Genomic DNA, 21533 nt, shown 5'->3' on the forward strand with positions numbered 1-21533 from the left:
AACATTTTAGAGTACAGTAAAAAAACCAAAAAGCAAACAAAAAAACCCACACACAAAAATAACACAACCTTAAATAGGACCTTAAAGCTCTATGCAAAAATAATGACAAAAATGCTTCTATGCCCTTGCCTGTGTAATTTTTAATTATATTTTTCTCTTCATGTTTGTCTGTCATGATGATTTGTGTTTCTAATTGTTTGCAGACGTCTCAGTCAGTCTGTTAGCAGTAGTTGTCAGCTTCTGCGGGCTCGCCCTGCTGGTAGTCTCGCTTTTTGTCTTTTGGAAGCTGTGTTGGCCCTGCTGGAAGAGCAAACCTCTCACTTCCAATGCCAGTAATGTCCCTCAGAGCAACTCCAGTGCTCCCACAGAGGTTATGGAGACCAGTGAGAAAAAGGAAGTGAAAGAAAATGGGAAACCTACAACAAAGGTACTTGAAGCTGCACTGAAAATTAGCCACACTTCACCAGATATACCAGCAGAGGTCCAGAACGCACTGAAAGAGCATCTGATCAGACATGCTCGCATGCAGAGGCAGATCACTGAGCCCACGTCGTCATCAAGGTAAGTCAGAGGTACTCGAGTTTGTGGCACCTTTCCTAGGAACAGGTAGACCAGGAATGCTCTGCTGGAAATTTCCAGGATCCTTGAAATCCTGATTCACAGGTTTCTTCACAGTTATGGGTGAAACAGTAGTCACGTGAAGGCAAAGCCTCACTGTTTTTTGAGCAGAACATTCTGAAGCATACAGTGTACCTTCACTTACACAGTTATTTTAACATATGAAAACAAAACCTACTACTTTGTAAATGCATACGTTGCTACTTTAATCATTTCCCTTTTAGGTTTTGATTATAAGACTGACTTCAGTGTTATTTTTTAAAGTACTGCAACATCTTTTGACAGAGGTAGATAGATATATCTATTGCTTTCGCAGAAGAAACTTTCCCTCTCCTATAAATAAATTATAGATTCACTGTTGATGGCACATTTCTTTAAGACATGGTTTGCCAATTATGGTGTGTATTATGAAGGAATCAAAACCCCAGTCTAAGTACATAGGTCCTTATTGACAGATCTTAAAGCAATAGAGATTCTATATAGACCTTTAAATAAATGACGTGCATGCAGCATTCCTAAAATGATTTCTTTGGTATTAAAGTGGAGGAAACATTTGTATTAGGTGCCACTTTATATTGAAAAGTAGTGAAGACATGCAGGGACCTATAATTTCAAATGGGATTTTCTTCAAATACTGTCAGCACATTTAATGCATGGAAAACAGTGAACTGCAAAGATCACTTTCTACATTGAAAAAGGAAATGTTTTATAAACAAAGAGTGGAGAATTTAAGGCTGGAGGAGGCATTTGAAGTATTGTGTAATGCCATAAGTTAGAATACTGTGTAGGAAGTAGCTTTCTCTCAGTAATCCATTTGCTAAGGAAACACATTGTTACCAAAACAAAAAAAAACAAACAAAAAAAGGCCTACGCTCGCAGTAATCATTAGAGGCATGAGACTGGAGAAGACACATGCTTTACTTTTAGTGGCACATACTTTGTTGGCCTTCTGTGAGTCCCTAAAGTTAGCGTTTTGCCAGTTGAGTGTGCTCATTTTGGTGGTGAGTGACCAAGTGCTTTTTCCCAGCTATTCCAACATCATGAAAAAGCCAACAAGCAGCCACAGGAGGCTCCCAAAAATGAGAGCGCTCCAGCCAGGGGAGGTCTGACTGACTTTAGCAGCTGAACTATCTCCTGAATTATGAGACTGTACAGATGGCTTTAAGCCACTTTCCCCTGGCTATGCCTGGCTCCAGCTACTGTATCTGTCAGCTCAGAGAGGGAGCACAGCATCCAAGCCATTCTGAGGAACATTTGCCACAATACTGGGTTGATAATTTTGAAATTGTAACTGTTATACTGAACCCAGAGGGACCAAAACTGGTACAGTTTAGCATGAGAAGGCTGTTACCCAACTCAGTATTACCTAACTGGGTATTAATTGGTGGAGTTTTATCACCGACAGGTAAATCCAGGTAATCAGACTGTCTGACTTCTTGAACAGAAAAAAGTAATAGCTGGCTGGCAAAGGACTTAAGTAGTCCCTGTGGTACTATAGGGGAAAAAAGAAGTTCCAGAAACCCGATCTAGAGCTGCTTCATGCTGTGAAAATATTCTCACAGACCTCTAGAGTGATTTGGACTGGTATCTAAATGCCTGTGAAATATCTGTGACACCAAGGACAGTTTCACAGAATTAAAACCTGCTATCAAACCTACTCTTTCTGCATATGTTGGTAACCTTGTAAGGGAGTTTTCTTTTTATTCTATCTGGATTATCAGGGTTAAATCTTTCCTGAAAGGGACAGTTTCTTTGCTTTGAGTAAACCCTGATTGTTGCACCATAGCCAGTCAATAGCAGGGTGTTTGGAGATATCACCTTCTTTTACAGTTTGCTGAAAAACTCTGCATTCTTGCCACGAAACATGTTAAGAATTAGATGTGTCTTAAAAATTACCCAGTAATAGTAATCTCTCTGTTTGTAAATCCATTTTATCAATACCCCTGCCTGCCTTAAGGGAGTCTTAACTCACTGACAGCCCATATTAATTATTGCTGCCAAGAACATCATGTATGAGAAGAAGGCTGGATTATTCCTAATTGTGATTTAGTCCCAGCTGGCAACTACATACCAGCAAAATGTCTAAAACCTGACTGGTGTTCTTCATTGGGGGTCTCTAAATATAGGAGAGCCATTAGCAGAAGCAGCACAACTTCTCTTGCATTGTCTTCAATGCAGCACTGCTTCCCTGTCCTCAGGAGTCCTGAGTGATTCAAATGCATTCCATTGACAAAGGAGCAAAGGAAAATGTTTGCTGTCTGTATTGTCTTCTCTACACTGGTCTCACCTGAGCTGGGGCAAAAAGTGTTGTAACCAGTTCTATGATAGGTTTATACAGCCATCATCTCCTTAATAAAATAAATGAAATCATATTAAGTCATTGTAATTGAGCACAAAGATTTTAATAAGCCACTGAGAGCAACAATAAAATGCACCTGATCACAATTTTTAGACCATACATTTAACACAGAGACATGTTAGTGTAGTGAAATGATACATTTCTGCTAGAATAGAACTCTGTCATTTTTATACTTCCTTATAATATGAAAAGACCTTCTTAAACCTCTTTAGTACTTGATCCCAATTAACCAGTACACCATGACAGAAGAACTGCAGCAGTGGTGTTCATTTACAAATATCTCTACCCTGTGTTATTGCGAAACACTCTTTCCACTACTTTGTGGAAGTATTCTGTAATATAGTTTATTGCTTCTTCAAATGTTCACCTGTATTTTCAAAGAACATACTTTTGGTTCTCTAGCATTAGCATAGCATGTTGAGTTAGTCAGTCCTCAAGAGGCACAAGGACAAAAGGGAGGTGCCTGTAAATGTTAAAGAAAAATGAGCATATGTGTTGACTTCAGTGTTTGCAAGGAAGAGATAGCAGTCTCCTTTCCATCTAAATAGCACAAGAACATGCTTTTTCCTGGATTTGGTCCAAAAGATTGCTCTAGTGCCATGTAGAAAAGTTAGACCAGAGTCAGCCCTCATAAATCTGAAGTCATGTCATAAATCAGCATCCTATCCCTCTCTTCTTTCATACATATGGCATCTTACTGAGTTGGAAATGAGCTTCACACTGTCACTATTCCTGTGCAGCAAAGTTTGATGTTAGAGATTTATATACAGAGATTTACTGTCACTCAAAATACATCTTTTCTATCCTATGGAAGGCAAGTCTATTGTAGGAGTCAGTAGAGCTTGAGGTATCTAGATTTGCATGTTAGTAGCTATGCCACATTTTCACAACCTGGTTGTCTGACATCCTTGTACTTCATTATCACAGTCATTAATCCCTTTGTTATTGCAGAACAAAGGAAGATAAATATGTTGCCATGGCAACAAGGAAACATCTTAATAATTAACAGACCAATTAGCTGTCTTGGTGAAATGCTATGACTCAGAGCAGATACTTGGCACTATGTAATTAGGACTGTGGCTTCCTAGAGCAAAAGTGCTGCTGGTTCCCACAGGGGACAGCCATACAGCTGCACTGTTTCACTTAGTGACATCTTGCAACAATGACTACATTCACTAGTGGATCTTGTACACATGAAGTTTAAAAATAGATTTGGTGTTTTATGTATTGCTTTTACATGTTTTAAGAGAGATCTTCATAAATGAAAGAGAAGTTGAAGAAAAGAGAATTTGTCACCTACCTGTTTTCACCCAAACAGGAAATGTCATACAACGAGCTTCACTGTTTCCCTTGCACAGGCAGTTTTATCCAACGCTTATGTGCAATGGGGTTTAAATGTAATACCCCCATGGCAGAGGGATTGGGATCTTTAGGGTCCCTTCCCACTCAAACTATTCTGTGATTCTATGATTATCTGGGCATCTCAGTACCACAGCTGCAGGTATGAGGAGCACTCAAGAAGGCCTACCTGCACAAGTTTCCTCAGCAGTGATAGAAGCAGGAGTAACACAGGTCTTCCTGGACCTCATTATGAGTCAAAGATAGTAGAGAGATGGTGCCTGAATTGCTGCCTGCCCAAACGTTTATTGCACTACATTTTGAGTGGAGTTCAGTTCCTCCCCTGTGTTTGCAACACCTATGAGGTTGGACCTCTCAGAGGAAAAATGCTATGAAACTCCCTGGGGACAATATTGTACTTTTCTGACCTGTTGGGGCATTTTCATTCCTCACTCCATTCCAATGTGGACATCATCTACTATGAATTCAGGGAGTTCTAACATTTAAGAGAAATGGAAATCTTTCAACTTGTCTGTCTGTGAAAAAAGAAAGGCAGAATGTGTTACATGAGGGTTGTATATTTCATCTAAATTTGAGATCACACCTGGATTTTTTGGAGCTACTTCAAATCTAGACTATGAAATTCTCCCTCCCCTGTTCTTGTGTAGTGCTAGGACTGCTCCCTGCACCTAGCAGTACTGAAACAGCTGAAAGGGGAAATGTTCTTGTCTATTATTTAATAGCTGCAGATTACCCTCTTGTATCTCTGCTCAGCAGAACTGCGGTAGTTTTGTGCCTCATGCCTTGTGCAACCTCTTCACTTACAGCAAAAATACAAATAATATCTATGAAATGAGTCCTGGTTGCTTTCAAATGGACAATTTGCATTTCTGATTTAAAGAAAGAAACACACAGCTGTGACACCTCTTGTTTTCAGAACACAACACCACAGGGAAACCAAGCAATAAGGCAAGGCTACATTTGGCATTAATAAGCAATTGATTGCAAAAAGCAGAGGAAATTCTGACAATTGGATTGCTCTGTAATGGCAACTAAGTGTGCTAACAGGAGGATGTAGTGAGCTTTTGCTGGGGTAGTGAAGTAGCGAGAAAATGTGAAAATGTCCAGAACATAAACTGGAGAGTGTAGTCATAATGGAATCTGCTGCTGGTAAATGCTATGAAGCTTTTTGACCAGTGTTTTTATATTACTGTAAGGCTGTATGGTATGCCAGGGTTTTGATTTCAGTCACAGTAGGAATGGCACAGCTTTCCATTTATGTTCATGAGCCAAGTTAAGCCCATAAATACATATGCTTATGCAACACTGTATTCAGAATTACAAGGATTTTAACATATTTTATGTTAGTACAGGGATCAGCTTTCAATACACTGCACAGCAGACAGTGAGAACAGAAGGAAAAAAAGCTGTCACAGAAAAATGCTGACCAAAACTTTGAAATGTATTGCAGCCAGAACAAAATGTTCCCGGTCAGATTGGAGAAGGTAGCCTGTACCTCAGTGTAGCAAATACCAAGCAGGTGTATATAAAATGTTGTAGGATAGCAAAACACTCTGGCAAAAACCTCCAGACATAGCTGTCCCTTTCAGGCGCCTTTCACGGTCATCATTGTGAAGCTTGGTAAATATTTAATTGGAAAACCACCATGGAATGCCTCTAAAAACCAGGGAGTGCTAATGACAATTCTGCAAGTGCCTTTTTTTTTTCTGCCTTACTGTACTCAGGCCCTAGCACAGTGGGATCAAGCAATGCTGGAACTGTCAACTTGTTCTGTGAAAGAACATGAATTCAGTTTCAGCTGCATAGTCTGAAAGCAAGGTTATAAATATATGTATCTCCAAGATACTGGGTGTCTCTCAGGTCAAGAAATTAATTCTGAATGATTATTTCTCTCAAAGATGTTTAAACACTTGCAAATAATTGAGGGGGGATTACTTTAAAATAATATTTAAGATGGGAACCCTTATTAATTTGGTCTTCTTGTATTTTCTGTTTAGCAATGGTCTTTTCTCAGAGATAACCACGGCTTGTTTTGTGTGTGTGTGTGTGTATGTGTGTGTGTGTGTGCAGGCACAATTCTTTCAGGAGGCACTTGCCAAGGCAGATGCAAGTGTCCAGTGTTGATTTTAACATGGGGACAGATCCGATTTTGCAAAGGGGAGAGACGACAACCAGCATTGGGAGAATAAAACCAGAACTCTACAAACAGAAGTCTGTGGATTCTGATGGGCAACAAGAAGATGTGAAAACATGTGGAAAACTTAACTTCACTCTCCGGTATGATTATGAAAATGAACTTCTGGCTGTCACAATTGTCAAAGCCTTAGATCTGCCTGCTAAAGACTTCACAGGAACATCCGACCCCTACGTTAAGATTTATCTGCTTCCAGATAGGAAAAAGAAGTTTCAGACACGAGTTCACAGAAAGACATTAAATCCTGTCTTTGATGAAACCTTTCAGTTTCCTGTAGCCTATGATCAACTCAGCAACAGGAAATTGCATTTCAGTGTTTATGATTTTGACAGATTTTCTAGACATGACATGATTGGGGAAGTTATTCTTGATAACCTTTTTGAAGTCTCAGATCTCTCCAGGGAAGCCAATGTATGGAAAGACATCCACTGTGCCACCACAGTAAGTAGTGTGTTCCAAAAGCATTGATATGATATTTTCATCTATCTTTTGTAGTTTGTGGCAGTGTATCCTGTTTATCAGCAGAGTCTAGAATAAAAAAAAAGTTGTCAATATTTTCCTTTGAGCACAGAAAATAAGATGCTTGGGAAGCTATAAAATTTAATTACTAAAAAATCTTCTGGGAACATACTGTCATCTTTATGTCTCACTGTGTATATATAAATTATGTTTATTAATTAAATACAGCATCATGAAAGTCACTGCCTAGCAAGAACTATTAACATTTTCCTGTTAGCAAAACACCTGGTCCTGCAAAATGACCATCTATTAAGGAAAAGGGCCCATCCCATCCTGCTCTTGTTAGTAGATTTTCATAGGTTAGGAGTCTTGCAAAGGAAAAAAGGCTAAAAGTGCTTGAAGTCTAAAATGTTCTTTGCTGACTGCCCTGTGCTTAGGGTCCCCAGTAGATGTATCTGTGTTGCTGCTGGTTATTAGCAGAACTCAAGAGACACAAGCAAGTAGAATTAGGAAATAGAAATTAATTTGTTTACTGTTGCAAGTAAGAAAAGGAGACCTGTGCATGGATGACTGGACAGATGGCATGCTACCAGAGAGAAAAGCAACAATCTCCAAACATTGTCTTTATTAACCTTGAAATCCAAACTCATCCTCCCCAGCCAGAATTTGAACGGAAAAAAAACCATTTAAAATGTTGAGTTGTAGGATGTTTGTTTTGGTCTTGGTTTCTTTTTAACTATGCTATTTATATAAACATTTGGCCATCCCTTGCTCTGTAGGTATATCCAAAACAGTCTGACTCGTGACTGTTTGAGCACAGGCTAGTCTTCCATATGGGGATGAACAGAGGGCAGAGCAATACTAGACATTGCTCCAGTGACAGGAGCTTTACACCATCCCTTCATTAGAGCTGGACGCTCCCCATGCCTTTTTTACCAAACATTTTTGTGTTGTTAGTACCTGCTAGACAGTGAAGGTCTGCATGATTAGAAAGACAAAGAGGACTGGTATATCCTCACCAGACTGAGCATTAGCCCTGTGTTTCTCAAGAAATGAGAAATACCAGGCAGAAATACCAGTCTCCAGCATAGTGGAGACAGTTTTTGAATGTGAATTCACAGCAGCAGCTATTTATTTTAGCTGCTGGGTCTATCAAACTGGTCTGAACAGCCTTCGGCACACCTCCAGAAAACTGAATCTATGCATGCTTAGTTTGATCTAGCTCAGATTTCAGGTAAATTTAAGAATTGTGTTTTCAAGCTTAAAATTGAATCTGTGTTTAAGGTCTTGGAATAATAGTCCAGTAACCATTTTTAAAAATTTCTTCTAGCTTTGATATTATCTTTCATACTTCAGTAATGACTTAAATGCCCACTGGTCCTTTACAGCAGGCATGTGTGTGAGATTTTTTTTGACAATAACTAGAATGGTTTCAGAAAATTAGAATCTCTGGACTCTTTATCACTGGTTTTGAGTAGATTGAATTACCATACCAAATTATGCAGTTGGGATAGATACTAATATACATCTGGATGAAAATGATTGCTAAACTTGGCACTGAATTCAAGTTTCTTCCTTGCTAAGGGTTAATGCATGCAGTCATAGTGCCTAACTCATTCTGCTGGTGTTTTGATTTGTATGAAGCTTAAGAGAAAGCATGAAGTTCTTGGATTTCAGCCTTTCAGCCAGTATAGTTTACAATACTGCACATGAATGGAAAAGTTGCCTCCACTTAAACCATTAACAATAAGCGTATAAAATTGAGATATCTTCTAGTATTGGGTGACCTCATTGGTTTCCACAAGCCCTACTCTAGTCTCAGAAAATTATGTAAGAAATTAACTGAATTGATTTTTTCCTGGAAAAATTAAACCCTCCTATAACATGTGCTGTTATTATATTTGCAATGTACTGCCCTGTGTTTTACTTGAGCTGTTTCATGTAGATTAAAATTGGCTAATAATACAGGTTTTTAGTTCTGGCATTTCAGAAACTGCAAGCTGAGACATCCAAACCTGCTCAGGAGTAAACACTGCATGAGATGTTAATCAGTGGGGACTTATAGTCTTAGGCACGAGATCTAAAGTTTATCAAAGTCATTAACTAGCAATTAAATAACTAATTAATGCTTGACAGAGTCAACTGAACTTTGATTAAGCCTTGAAAAAGAAAGATGCAGCTAGTTCTACAATTGGTGAAAAATAACTCTACTGCAAGCACACATGCTTTGATGTTCATAAAGAACCTTTGAAAATCAAAGAGGCTGTCTCAGTGGAAAAGGCCATACTTACACAGTAGAGCCCAGGAACCAAGATGTCATTCTGCAAATACATTTCTCTCATGCTTTTTTCTTCTTCACCTTTGCTCCTTTTTGTTGTATTTCCTGTGAAGTTTTTCATCCCTTTGCTTACACTTGTTTCCTACATTCGGTGGTCTGCTCATGCTGTTGCTAAATGATAGATGGTGCAAAATTATAGAAGTGATAGGTCAAAGTATTAGTTCAAAACTTAAAGGACACAGCAGAAGTAGCATCTCCTGAGCTACGAGTCTTTTACATCTCTTCCATAGTCAAGAATTTTATATTCAGAAGGGAAATTGAGGGTAAAAACAATTCCTATAAAACGATTCCTATTACCTGCTTGAAAAGAACCTACTTTTATGACACAAAACTGCAGTCTTGAACACTACTAGAGAGATTTATGAAGAAAATGAGTTGCAACATTTTACCAGCGAAGGAAATTAATGCAAAGACTCCTTTTCATTAGCTAACATCATTTTTAAAAGATTTGCTTGCACATCCATAAAAATTTTTTATTTTGTGCAGGAAATAGAGTCTGGGAAAGATCAGGCTAGATGGTTGCACTGAGTCCTTTTGGTGGTAAAACCAATGGCTCTGTGTGAATCTACAGTTTTAATACATTTTTTTTGCTCTTAATAACAATTTGAAACTATTCTATAGAAGTGCAGGATGGGCATGCACACCCATTTTTATTCTTATGGTTTTCAACTGCTGATATGTATTCAAATAAATATGTTGTGTTGAAAACCTATAACATTGCATAATGTATAGCATGTACCTGTTGTAAGTGTTAAAGTATTTTCATTTCTTCATGTCAGATTATCAAGGTAAATTTGGTGTATAATCAGTTGTAGAAGAGATATGTCTTAAATATCTGATGATATTAATATCCCCAAATTTTGCTGATACATGGATGATTGAATTTTTAATAAGTATTCCACCATTTGCTTCTGTTCACTTGATTGATTTAAAAAAAAGGAAAAAAAATCAAGAGACGGCTTGGGACCACCTGTGAAAGTTGTTCAGTATATTGGAATACTGTAATTCTTAATACACTTTAGAACATTAATTCATAACATCAGAGGCAAACAAATAATATCAAATGGATTGTTTAATCAACATATTTTTTGTGAAGTGCTTTTAAATTTTCCATACATTTCTGAGGTTGTGTTACTATCAAAAATATACTACATACTTTAAAAAAAAAAGGAGACTCATTTACTGGAATTGCTGACAAGTACTTAACTCCTAATACTCAGTGTCTTAAAATTGTCTAGGCAAAAAGTCCACCTCTTGTGATCCAAAAATTTCTGAATGTAAAAGTTTATTAACTTCCTATAATACTTTTTAAAATTATTGATTGCTTTGGAAATCTCTGCCTCCAATGGCATTGTCTAAAAAAATTGGCAAGTGATTGTCAGAAACACTTTTTTTCTGAAGGTGTTCTGTGAAGTCTGTTAGAATAACCAATTATAGGAAACTATGCAATTGGGAAAAAAAATAGAGCTCAGAATTCAGATAAAAACCATTTCCAGCACAGTGGTAGTCTCTTGGGGATGTTAGCCATCAAACTGTCATATACTTGTAGCCTCTTGAATTATCTCATGTAGACAGATGGAACTCGATTATTATTTAGTTCTCCAACACCAGGCATTTCAGAGCTGCAGTTTTCTCATTTGTGAAGTGGAATATAAAAGGTTTTGTAAGGACATAGTCTTCATGTGATGTCCATGGTGTATGATTGCTGTTTCTAAAGCAATTGAAATGTAAGTGAATAGTGTCACTGGGAAAGAGACAAGTGCTTAAATATACTTTTTTAACATTTGTCTCAGTTCATTTATATTGAACACTGGCTATAGTATATCACAAAGTCAGTCCTGCTGGCTGTTGGCTTCTGTTATGGGAAGAGATTCTTCTGACTTCCTGATGAACCGAGAATGAAGCCCATCTCTGAAGTTCACCCAGAGCAATTGCAGTCTTAGTTTTCTCCATAGTCTGCTGCTTTGTAAGTGGACAGAAAAGTGGAACTAGTGGTCGAAAGCTGACAAAGATATACTATTAGTGTTTCTGGAAATGCACCTAAAAGCCTTAACAGAATGTTAAACAGGTCTGAAAGAGTAAAGGGTTGTCAGTGTAGAAACATTTATCATCTTTACAAGGGAAACAGCCCCTTCTAAGCCGAGAATTGCTGGCACTTGTCATTTCTGCTCAGGGCCAGAGATATAAAGGATACACATGGTCACTGCTGCTGCTGAACAGGTGAGAAAATACTCTGAATGAGTCTTAAGAGGAAACAGTTTGAGATTTTTAGTTTAGGTTTGGGACTGCTTCAAGTGTGGGTGATAACTAGAAAAAGCAATGCAGAAAGGGAGGGGTTCCATCCGGTTACTGAAGACAGGGAAGGTTTCTATTTTTATTCAATGTTTCTTTTAATTTGAAATTACAAATTATTTGAATATTCTGATTTGCTAGAGGCAAACTAGTACTTTCAGTCTATCTTAAAAGTAGTAAATATTAGACGAATGAAGAACATGGTTTCCTCAAAGGATTTTAATATCTCTGCATCCAGACAGTACTGTGGCAGCTATGTTAGGGTGCATGGCTTGTCTCACCTGCTGTGCCCTAAGTGCTCTCTGAGTTTCTCACTGCAGATAATCTCTTTGCAGGCAATGCACTGTGGCTTCAGAAAAGCATCTTTATATGGGAAACCATATAAAAACTCGATTCCTTCGAGTGTCAGTAGGTGCCACGGTTAGTTCACAGAAGTACCTCTGTTCTGAAGCAGGAATGGGTTTCTTTGCTGCATGGCAAGATGCAACTACCCCCCGGGTGCACAAGGCAGATGGTTACCTACAGAGGGGGTGGCACAAGAAGCACCCAGGAGTCTTGGCAGGGTGCTATTGAGAACATTCAGCCTGCTGGACCCTGCACACAATCTCAGGGAGTCCTCTCCCTGTAATCAGCACTGCAATCAGCAGCAGTGCTTACCCAGAGCAATCAGGGTGTCAGGCTAAAACAAGCATTAAGCCTCCACAAGCAGAAGTCACAGTCATCATAGAGCAACAGGCCCCACTGCTTCCATACGGTCTTCCACAGAGGCAAGAACAAACACAGACTTAATTGATTCATTTCCCAGGACAACAGCTCAATCAGTAACTGCTGCTGAGAGGGAAAAAAAGAGCTGAACTCGATATGCAAAGAATAACTAGAGACAAAAATAAATATTAGGGGTGGGGACAAGGTTTCCAAAGTAAAATCCCCTTGAGAGGTGGTAGAATTAGGTCTCCAGTTCGAGTTTCATCTAACTTTCAACAATTTCTGTCATAACACGGTTACCATCAGATTCTGAATGTGTAAATGAGAAAACACACTGGTAGATTTTTGTTCTGCTCTTTGCTATCACTCTTTAAACTCTTGATCTATACCTCAAAACCAGAAATATCTTAATATGTTCTTAGCTCATCTGAGGGGTAAGTCATCCTTCCTCTTTTTTTCCATTCAACCCCCAACATTAATCATTTTGTTTTATTTTATCCCTGATTCTTGAAGCTTGATGTCAGTAGTTTTTACTGGAAAGCAGAAAAATATATATAACATGCTTCTAAATAGAACAAGAAAGGGAGAATTCCTTTGGGGGAATTATCTTCCTGCCGTATTCAAGTAATCCAAAAGTTCAGTTCTGCCAATGTATTTTTTCTTTAATTTTGCATAACATAATGAAAAACAATTTTCAGTGTGACTAAAAGAAGCAGCCAAAAGTCTAGTAACATAAATGCCTGAATAACTTCTTAGATAGAAAATTGCTATTATTATTATTTATTACAGATGCTTACTCAAAATACAACAGAAAAAGAAGAGAAAAAATTTGCAAATCACTTGTTTAGGAATTAAGTGCAAAGGGAATTCATGCTACTCTTTGTATTTTTGCTAGGCTACTCTTACATGCAATCTTTAAAACATTATTTAAATTACAGTTAATAAGAAAGTAGTTTTGGATATTAAAATTGAGATTAAGAATATAAATTACTACTGTGGGTTATGATAATCTGAATGATAATAAAGTAACAATAACCAAGTTTCTGAGGGAATTTAATTTCTAATGCACTATTAATTATGCAAATGCTTGTTATTTTAACCATGGAAGTTAATGACAGACCAGTAAAAATAACAGCATATAAATTTTTTAGTTCCAGTAGCATTTACATAGTTCACTGTAAGAATCCATAGCGAGTTGCTCTTTTAAGACTTTGTTTGAATTTCAAAACTTGAAAAGCTAGGGGGAAGGAAGAAGCAACAAACATCAGTGAAAAAAGTGTTCTGAGGTTCATTTGTGATTCAAAAATGACACCTTATTTCACATATCAGCTCCCCATATGCTTTTTGCACCTGCTGGCATAGGAAACCAATTAAGCTGTTGGCATATAGAAGAGAGACTACAGAAGTTCTTACTCTGACAGTATAGTCAGTAAATACTTTCTCCTGTTCAGTTCAGGATTATGGGTGTTGATATGTGAGTAGAAACTACCCTGAACATGGAAGGACCTATACCTAACTTCCCCACTGAATTTGTGGAGGTTGCTGATTAAAAGTTGTCTCTCCTATTGAATTTAGTGGAAACAACTGGGAAAAGTAATTGGAGTAAGTGACAGTAAAGCTTTTTCCAGCAACAACAACTCTAAGAACTCGATCAGTTTAATTGATGCTCCCCTACAAGCTCTCCAAACTTCTCCTCAGACCTTTCCACTGTTTTTCTGTGTTATGAGTGGGGACCACTCATGAGCCTCAGGAGAAATCCTGCTAATTCTACAAGAATAAGTGTGAAAATGAGGGCACTGGTGTCCATTGGGTATGATAACAAATATAGTAGAATAAGGAACTTTTTTCATCTGACTTTGCCAACTTCTGGACTGATTTCCCAAGAGCCCACAAAGCAGGGAATGCAGACATATCCTAATGGATCTCTCCTAATGGAATTAGTGGAAAAAGTTATTAGCACATCCATTCACATGGTTGTTTGTGTGAGGTGAGAATTATGCTGTTTAAAAAAATCCATATTCTGTAGATAAAAAAAAAATGAAGTTCATCTGAATAACTGAATGCACACATGAGATCATTATTTTCTTCATTTTATTTTTGTTCTACCATCACCATACTAGAAAATGTATTGGATAGAATAAAATCATAGCTATAAAAATAACTGAAGATAGTGTAGTGTTTGCCACTGTTCCAGTTCCTTACTACTGTGTGATGACTTGTGAACACAAAAGGGAAATAAATGAGATATAAAGTACCAAGAAACACTTCCATTTGCATTAGTGCAACTGTGCTTAATGGTGGTTTGTCTGTACCTGTTACTGGAAGTCAGTGGGGAGCATTCATTACAAGAGTCTGTAAAGCTAGTTATTAATTGAAATCTAAGTTTAGTCCAAGGAAAGAAAAAAAGAAATGCTCAAAATAGGTCTAGGAAAGAGATAAAATTTCATGGGAATAATGTAAGTAATGTGCAATTCTCAGTAAATATAAGATACGTGTAAGACAATCTGAGGCATAGCTAAAAATTTGCATGAATGGCAACCACGGGGTTCAGGATTGTGCCTTCTGAGTTGTGTTTTGTTTGAGGTGAACTTTATTGCAGACATGATTGTTGAGGGCAGTCCGTGCCTTAGCTTCCTCAGATTTGCTTGTGCTGAAGGGTTCCTGTCAGATTACTTGTGTGAACTTGATTAACTAGTGTATTACAAAGTGAGAAAAATATGGATTTTCTAGACCATTGAGATTCCAAAGCAATTTGCATTCTATTTTTAAATCTCAACTAAAATCAATAATGCTTAAGGATCCTGGGAATTTAAAAATATTACTCATGATAATCAATGTGATAGACAAAGACTGTCATGAGAAGTTTAAAGAAACTCAAAGCCTTATGTTGTTTGTTGTCTAGATCTGAATCTGTGTTTTCAGCTCCTAATTCATGAACCTCTAGTGCTCAAGTTAACAATAAAATGGGGGGGAGGGAATGGTGATATCCCAGACATTTTATCAAATACCCAGTTTTAGATGCTATCATGTATATATATAGATAGATAATTTTCATCTTAAATCTTCAAAAGAGCATTTAAAAGTTCATTAAGTCTTGTGCTTCACACTCTGATTGATTCCCAAAGCATATTTATTTTAATGATTCTTTTTAATTTCTTAATCTCCAGTTGACTTATAGAGGTTCTAACAAAATATAGTCAGCTTCACACTCATGTATGAAGAAAGACCACTATTCTTGGAAGATACTCAGAGTAGAAACTGAGTAAAAGTCCTAGGACTTTCTATTCCTTACTAATCAAAAAGACACAGTCTACAAAACTGTCAGCAAACAACAGATGCCACAAATAGTATGAAATTAAATTAAAAAGATAAAATCATCTGAGTTGTTTAAAAGATTCTGAAAGAAGTTGTATTTTAACTCAATCTGGGGACCATGGGAACTCCTAGTCTGTAGTAGCAATCTGTGACAGCCAGTTCTCCCCACAAGGAGGAGAATTAGGTGTAGTTTATGGACTAGTGCAGAGTAACTACTCATTTTGTGTCTAGCCCTTTGATCTTACAATGTCTGACTCATAAATGTCTTTGATATTGGCAAGTATTAACTTGAAATATTATCTATTCTAGTCTGCTGCAGAATTTATCTATAGAAACATAAATGTTGTTCCATGATAAGAAAGGCAGACTTTTCGGGGAAGCACAAGCCACATTTTTTCCAGGTATAGAGCATAGATGTCAGAAAATTCCTGCGTAAACAGTGGAGTGATAGGGAGCCTTTTCCCAATCCTAAAACCATCTCTTACCACTTCAAACTGAGTAGTCAGTACACAAGTTATAGAGCTCTGGAAACTTCAGTAAATCTGCCTTTCGGACAGTCTACTGTGTGGAGTGCAAAGATCCCCTTCACTGGTTTTCTGAGCATTTGTTTATGCATTAAGGCAGTTTCCTTATTCATTGAATTGTTAAAAGCACTGTGTGTGATTGCAGGGCATTTTACAAGCTCTTTTTCAATATACCTTCAGTGCATGCCGTTCAGAAAGGAAAGGAAAAGGACTGGGCGTGAGTCTCATATGGTTGCCATTTTATTAAGCACTGATGGTTTTCTCTGCTCTTCAAAAAGTACTGTAGAGCAACCACCACATGGAGTTTTGCAAGCATTTTGAGCAATGCCTCTTTTAAAGTATTTAAGTCATACCACATAGCCCTGTCAGTATTCTTCTTTATCAGTTGAGTTCACCCAAACCTTCAAGTGTCTATCCAATTTCTCTTATATAAATAATAGAATACTCAAGTTCATGTTCCTGTCTTCAAAAGTGAATTTTTCTTTGTTCATCTCTCTGAAGAGGGAAAAATTGGGCTTTTTTATGAGCTGCCCATGTTGTTTCATATCCAAACTATCTTCATCTCCTCTCTCAACATAGACCTTAAACTTCAAAGCACTGAAAGTGGGGGAACTTTTCTTTTCAAACAAAAGATGTGAGATCTGTTTGACATATGGATATGAAGAACAACAATCAGACTCTGAATTCAGAAAGTAATGTTAGTAACAGAAGCTGTGCTTTACGCAGTATTCAGATATGACAAAAACTGTAAAATATAAGAGAGCACTTGCCACTTTAACAAATGAGTGAAAATAATTACACTTAATTTGTTCATGTTTTATTTTTATTTTCTGAAACAGAAAAGTGAATTTGGTAATTTACCCTGTGCCACAAAATTCTATGCTCTTCATGTCAAAGAAAGGGGTTGGCCCAAGGAGATGTCAGATAGCTGTATTTGTCCTACGTGGACTGAAATAGTTAAATCATTTTGAAATGATGAGAAATCTGAAATACTGACAAGCATGAAATTTGCCCATAGTGCATGTTCACATGCTTATCAATCTGTTAATCTTCAGAAAAGAATCTCAGCAAAATGACTGAACATGTGAATTGACCAACCTACACAAAAGTCAATATTTTATTACCAGCACAGCAGAGAATTTAAAGCTATTCCAAAACTGCATTCTTCAGTCTAAAGTCTGCAATGCAGGGGGAAAAAAAAAAAATCAAAACAAAATACAAAAAAAACCCCAAACCCTGAAGCATGTGATTAAGTCTGTCTTTACTCAAGAAAGATGAAGCAAGTAGAGGGCCTATTTCAATTTAGACAGAGTATTAACCCAAAGGAAGTCAATAAAACTCTTCACATAAGCAGCTGAAGAATGTGAACAAGAAGCCCCAGTCTTGCCTCATAACTATAAACAATGTATTTGTCATCTATACAGCAATCATTATTTTAATATGTTCCATTTAAAAATATATCATGCTTGCCTTCTGAAGCCAGAACAGCTGTAGGATAAATCCAGCAACTCTCAAGAGAATCTGTACTCTCAGGGTAACTGTAGCTTTTACAGATAAAATATTGAAGCTGAGCTGTTAAAATAAGCTTTTTAGTAGTAGTCAAAAAAAGGTCCTTTGAGATCACATGAGCATGCTTGAGAGTGGCTGCCTTAGAGAAGCAGCTTCCTTACATGCTCCTTACAAACTCATATCATGAGTTCTTAATATGCCATTTTCTTTCTTGTTTTTGGGTTTTTTTGGGTGGAGGGGTTGGAAGGGGGTGTTAAAATTTAGAACAGGAACAATTTAGAATATAACTAACATTTCAGAGCATAAACTTTTACAGTATTAGGATAATTATATAACTCTGAGAAAAGAAAAAAATAAGAACCGATGGAAACTCTCTTCCTCAGGTTACATTTCTCAAGTATTGTAGAACTGTATAGCAATATCATATTGCATAAATTCAGAGCACATTGTCTCAATATAGCAACTGTCTCTTTGTGAGGATTATTAAGATCCATGTGGGCTTTATCCATCTTTCTGAGTATATTATCCTCCAAGAAATTGTTGTTGAGCCAGGAAAGCTGTAGATGCTATTCCTTTATTTTGCTTTTCTTCTAAAACAGAGCAACCCCCTAAAGCATATTAAAAGCAGTAAAGACAGTAACTTTTACAAGTAAGTTCTTCTTTGACAGGATTAGCTTTTCATTCACATACAGGTGTCCAGAAATAAATCTCCTACATAAATTCCAGTGTTGTTGATGGAGTATGAGTTTTTTCAAGAGCAGAACTTGACATTCTACATCAGCACCTTTTTATTTGTGTAAATTCAACACAAAAATATCAGAAACACAGAAAGTTTTGGTTCTGCTTTTGTTTTAATTTCTCAGTTTATTAATTGTAGATCCTGTCCCTAAAATATTACCCTGTTGTTACTCTTTCTGTACTTTATAGAAATAATTTTTGAAAATCGCATTGTATATTGCAAAAGAAGCCTACCTCCATGTTAAAAAAGAAATTCTAAAGTTTTGCATGATCTGTACTGAATTACTGGCAGTATGATCAGGTTTTTAATCATTGCTTTTCTTTTTCAGGAAAGCATAGATTTGGGTGAGATCATGTTTTCCCTTTGTTATTTGCCTACTGCTGGGAGAATGACACTGACAGTCATCAAATGTAGGAATCTCAAAGCAATGGATATAACTGGAGCATCAGGTGAATCTACTTCTTTTTTTAAATAACAAGGCAGAGTTTCTTCAAGAAGGGGATGAATAAGAACTCCTTCAGTTTTCTGTGTTTAACATGACTGTGGAATGGAAATATCAGGAGAATGGATATAGACCCTGTTTAGATCCACTGGCTATCTTGGTCTGGCAGTCACTCTGTCTGTTCAGAATGCCCACACCTTTCCTTTGCATTTACAGCATGTTGAAAGCAATGCTTCCCAGGGTCACTAAAACCTTTGAAATTTTCTATCTTATCAATATTACATCCCTAAAACAAATATTGTCCTTATGCTACACGTTTGAATGACTTTGAGTCCAAATGCATGCAACTGATTATCTGTTACTCAGATCCCTATGTCAAAGTGTCACTGATGTGTGAGGGACGAAGACTGAAAAAACGGAAAACCACCACGAAGAAGAACACCCTCAATCCTGTTTATAACGAGGCCATCATCTTTGATATCCCTCCAGAGAATGTGGACCAGGTCAGCCTTTCCATTGCAGTGATGGATTATGATCGGTAAGCACAGTTTGCCTTCTGACTGTTAATCATCAGCAAGACGGTACCTGATCATTGCAAGTCACTACTTTCTACCCCCTTAAACTTGTAAGCAGCTTCAGTGGCACAAAAGATAAAGCTTTGGGCTTTTTTTCCTGGAGAGGTTTAAAGCTTTCACACCTTTTAGCCTTTTATCTGTGCCATAAATAACTGTGATGAGGGAGAAATATGGCTCAATCTTCCTGTGGACCACTAGCCTTGGCAAACATTCCTGTACACATCTGGTGGCTGGACTATGTAAAAGCTTTATAAATCAGGTACATCTTCCAGTTTAAAAAATCCCTCACACCTCTTATTTCTATTTAAATGGCAGGTATTTGAAACCGAAGAAAATTTGAATGACTAAAAAAGAATTAGATGCTAATTACCACATTGAATTAAGTAATAATTAATTCTTTGGTTGATTCAATAAAGTAACCTTTGAATATGTAACCTTTGGGTTCAGCCCTCGCTGACAACATATCTAAGCCTCAATTATCTGTGTCCTCCCCCAAGACCTGACAGGAAGAGACTCCTGCTTAGAGTGAGTCAAGGACTGCAGGTTGAACTAGACAGTGACTGACAGAATCCTGCCTGAGCCAAGTCTGCTTCATTCAAGTGCTATTAGTAATGAGCTCTTGAGATTGCAGGGCAAATAAATGCTGAAAGTCCAATTTAGTAACATCACCCTTCAGACTGTTTTTCCTTGCCATCAGATTTCTGGTTGTCCTCCAATTTCTGTCAGTAAGACTTTCTCTGTCAGATGGGAAAGAGGCACTGTGGTGCCGTTAGTTGCACAGCAACTTGCACACTTTCAGTCCTCCTCAGCTGCTCCTTTCTCAGCATTTGCTAAGAGGAAATTAGAAAACATGATTGTAAGGTACATACAGTCAAGGTACAGAAAATTACTTTCTGGAGTCCCTTAGCAAGTCTATGGCACTGCTAGGAGTATGAAGTTTTAAGGTATAGCCTGTTACAGCTTTGATGCTTACCTTTCACATTTTTGACCAAACTTCCAAAGATCACAACAGCTAGAACTGCAAAATAGTTTATGAAATGATGTCCGAAGGATTTGCAGCATGAAATGTATACCCCATCATTTTTACCTTCCTCTCCCACAAAATTCAATCATGTTTTCTTTCTAGATAATTTTGTGTATTACGATCTTTTTCTGTCCTTGTGTCCTTTGGGTTGTAACCTTTTAATGGCAAAGGTGATGTCTTCATTGCTATTTTTATAGCTGCTAGAAGCACTCTGATAGTGGCTGGAGGTTTTTGATGTTACCAATACAGAACTTAATATTACTATACTACCATTAAAACTAATATCTGCAATAAATGATGTGAAAACTTTGGTCGTGTACTCTGTGCCACACTAAACCAGTAAACACAATTGTACATCAGATGTTATTAAAACTATTTTTATTAAAAACAAATTCTGTCTCTCTACAATTCTCAGAGTAGGGCACAATGAGGTCATTGGGGTATGTCGGACAGGCATTGATGCTGAAGGGCTTGGAAGAGATCACTGGAATGAAATGTTGGCTTACCCACGTAAACCAATAACTCACTGGCATCCACTAGTGGAGGTAAGAAATAGAAAATTTTCTCATTCTCCGGATATTGAATGGTTTTGCATCTCACACTTATGTGCTTCTGAGAATAACAAAATCAGTGCAGCATCTAAATATCAGCTGCAAGATCCTTAACACAACCTAAATCTAGTTGCCTGGGTTTATTGATTACTTAAAGGGACCACTACAAAAGTTTCCATAATGCTCTAGCAGCACTGCAAAATTACCTTGAGACATTTAGAATTTATGGAGTTTATGATAAGGAACTTACATCTACTTACACATCGTTTGCAAGAATTTCAGAAGTTATCATATCCTATGAAAAAACCTTTAGCATGAACAGTTGTTGCTAAAACACTAATCTGAAATTGGCCAGCGAATTAGGCTAAATTCAAGCAACATACCAGCAGCTCCCTCCATAGCTATTTAAAAGACACTTACTGGAAGCTTGTTCAAATGCACGGGTCATTATATCTCTATGTCCCTGGACTTGGACTCCTGCTTCAGCCTTCAGGCCACATATTGCTGGTGTTCTGTATACAAAATGCTCA

The 21533-nt window shown here is 37.4% G+C and overlaps 1 protein-coding gene across 2 annotated transcripts in view; it reads left to right on the top strand.

The window, feature by feature from the left end:
- The window catches only part of SYT10 (synaptotagmin 10), a 37942-nt gene that overhangs the window by 13816 nt on the left and 2593 nt on the right, over window positions 1-21533 (top strand). For both annotated transcript variants that reach the window (XR_007904068.1, XM_051784511.1), the window contains exons 2-6: window positions 204-561; window positions 6407-6971; window positions 18740-18860; window positions 19220-19391; window positions 20868-20997. Coding sequence is in view for 1 of the 2 variants with exons in the window: in XM_051784511.1 (XP_051640471.1) it covers window positions 204-561; window positions 6407-6971; window positions 18740-18860; window positions 19220-19391; window positions 20868-20997 (1346 nt within the window). In the remaining variant the exon portion in view is untranslated. The remainder of the gene's footprint in view (window positions 1-203; window positions 562-6406; window positions 6972-18739; window positions 18861-19219; window positions 19392-20867; window positions 20998-21533) is intronic.

Source organism: Manacus candei, unplaced genomic scaffold, assembly GCF_025592945.1.
Source record: "Manacus candei isolate 608988 ecotype Guabito, Panama unplaced genomic scaffold, ASM2559294v1 h1tg000018l, whole genome shotgun sequence".
Taxonomy (NCBI): Eukaryota; Metazoa; Chordata; class Aves; order Passeriformes; family Pipridae; genus Manacus; species Manacus candei.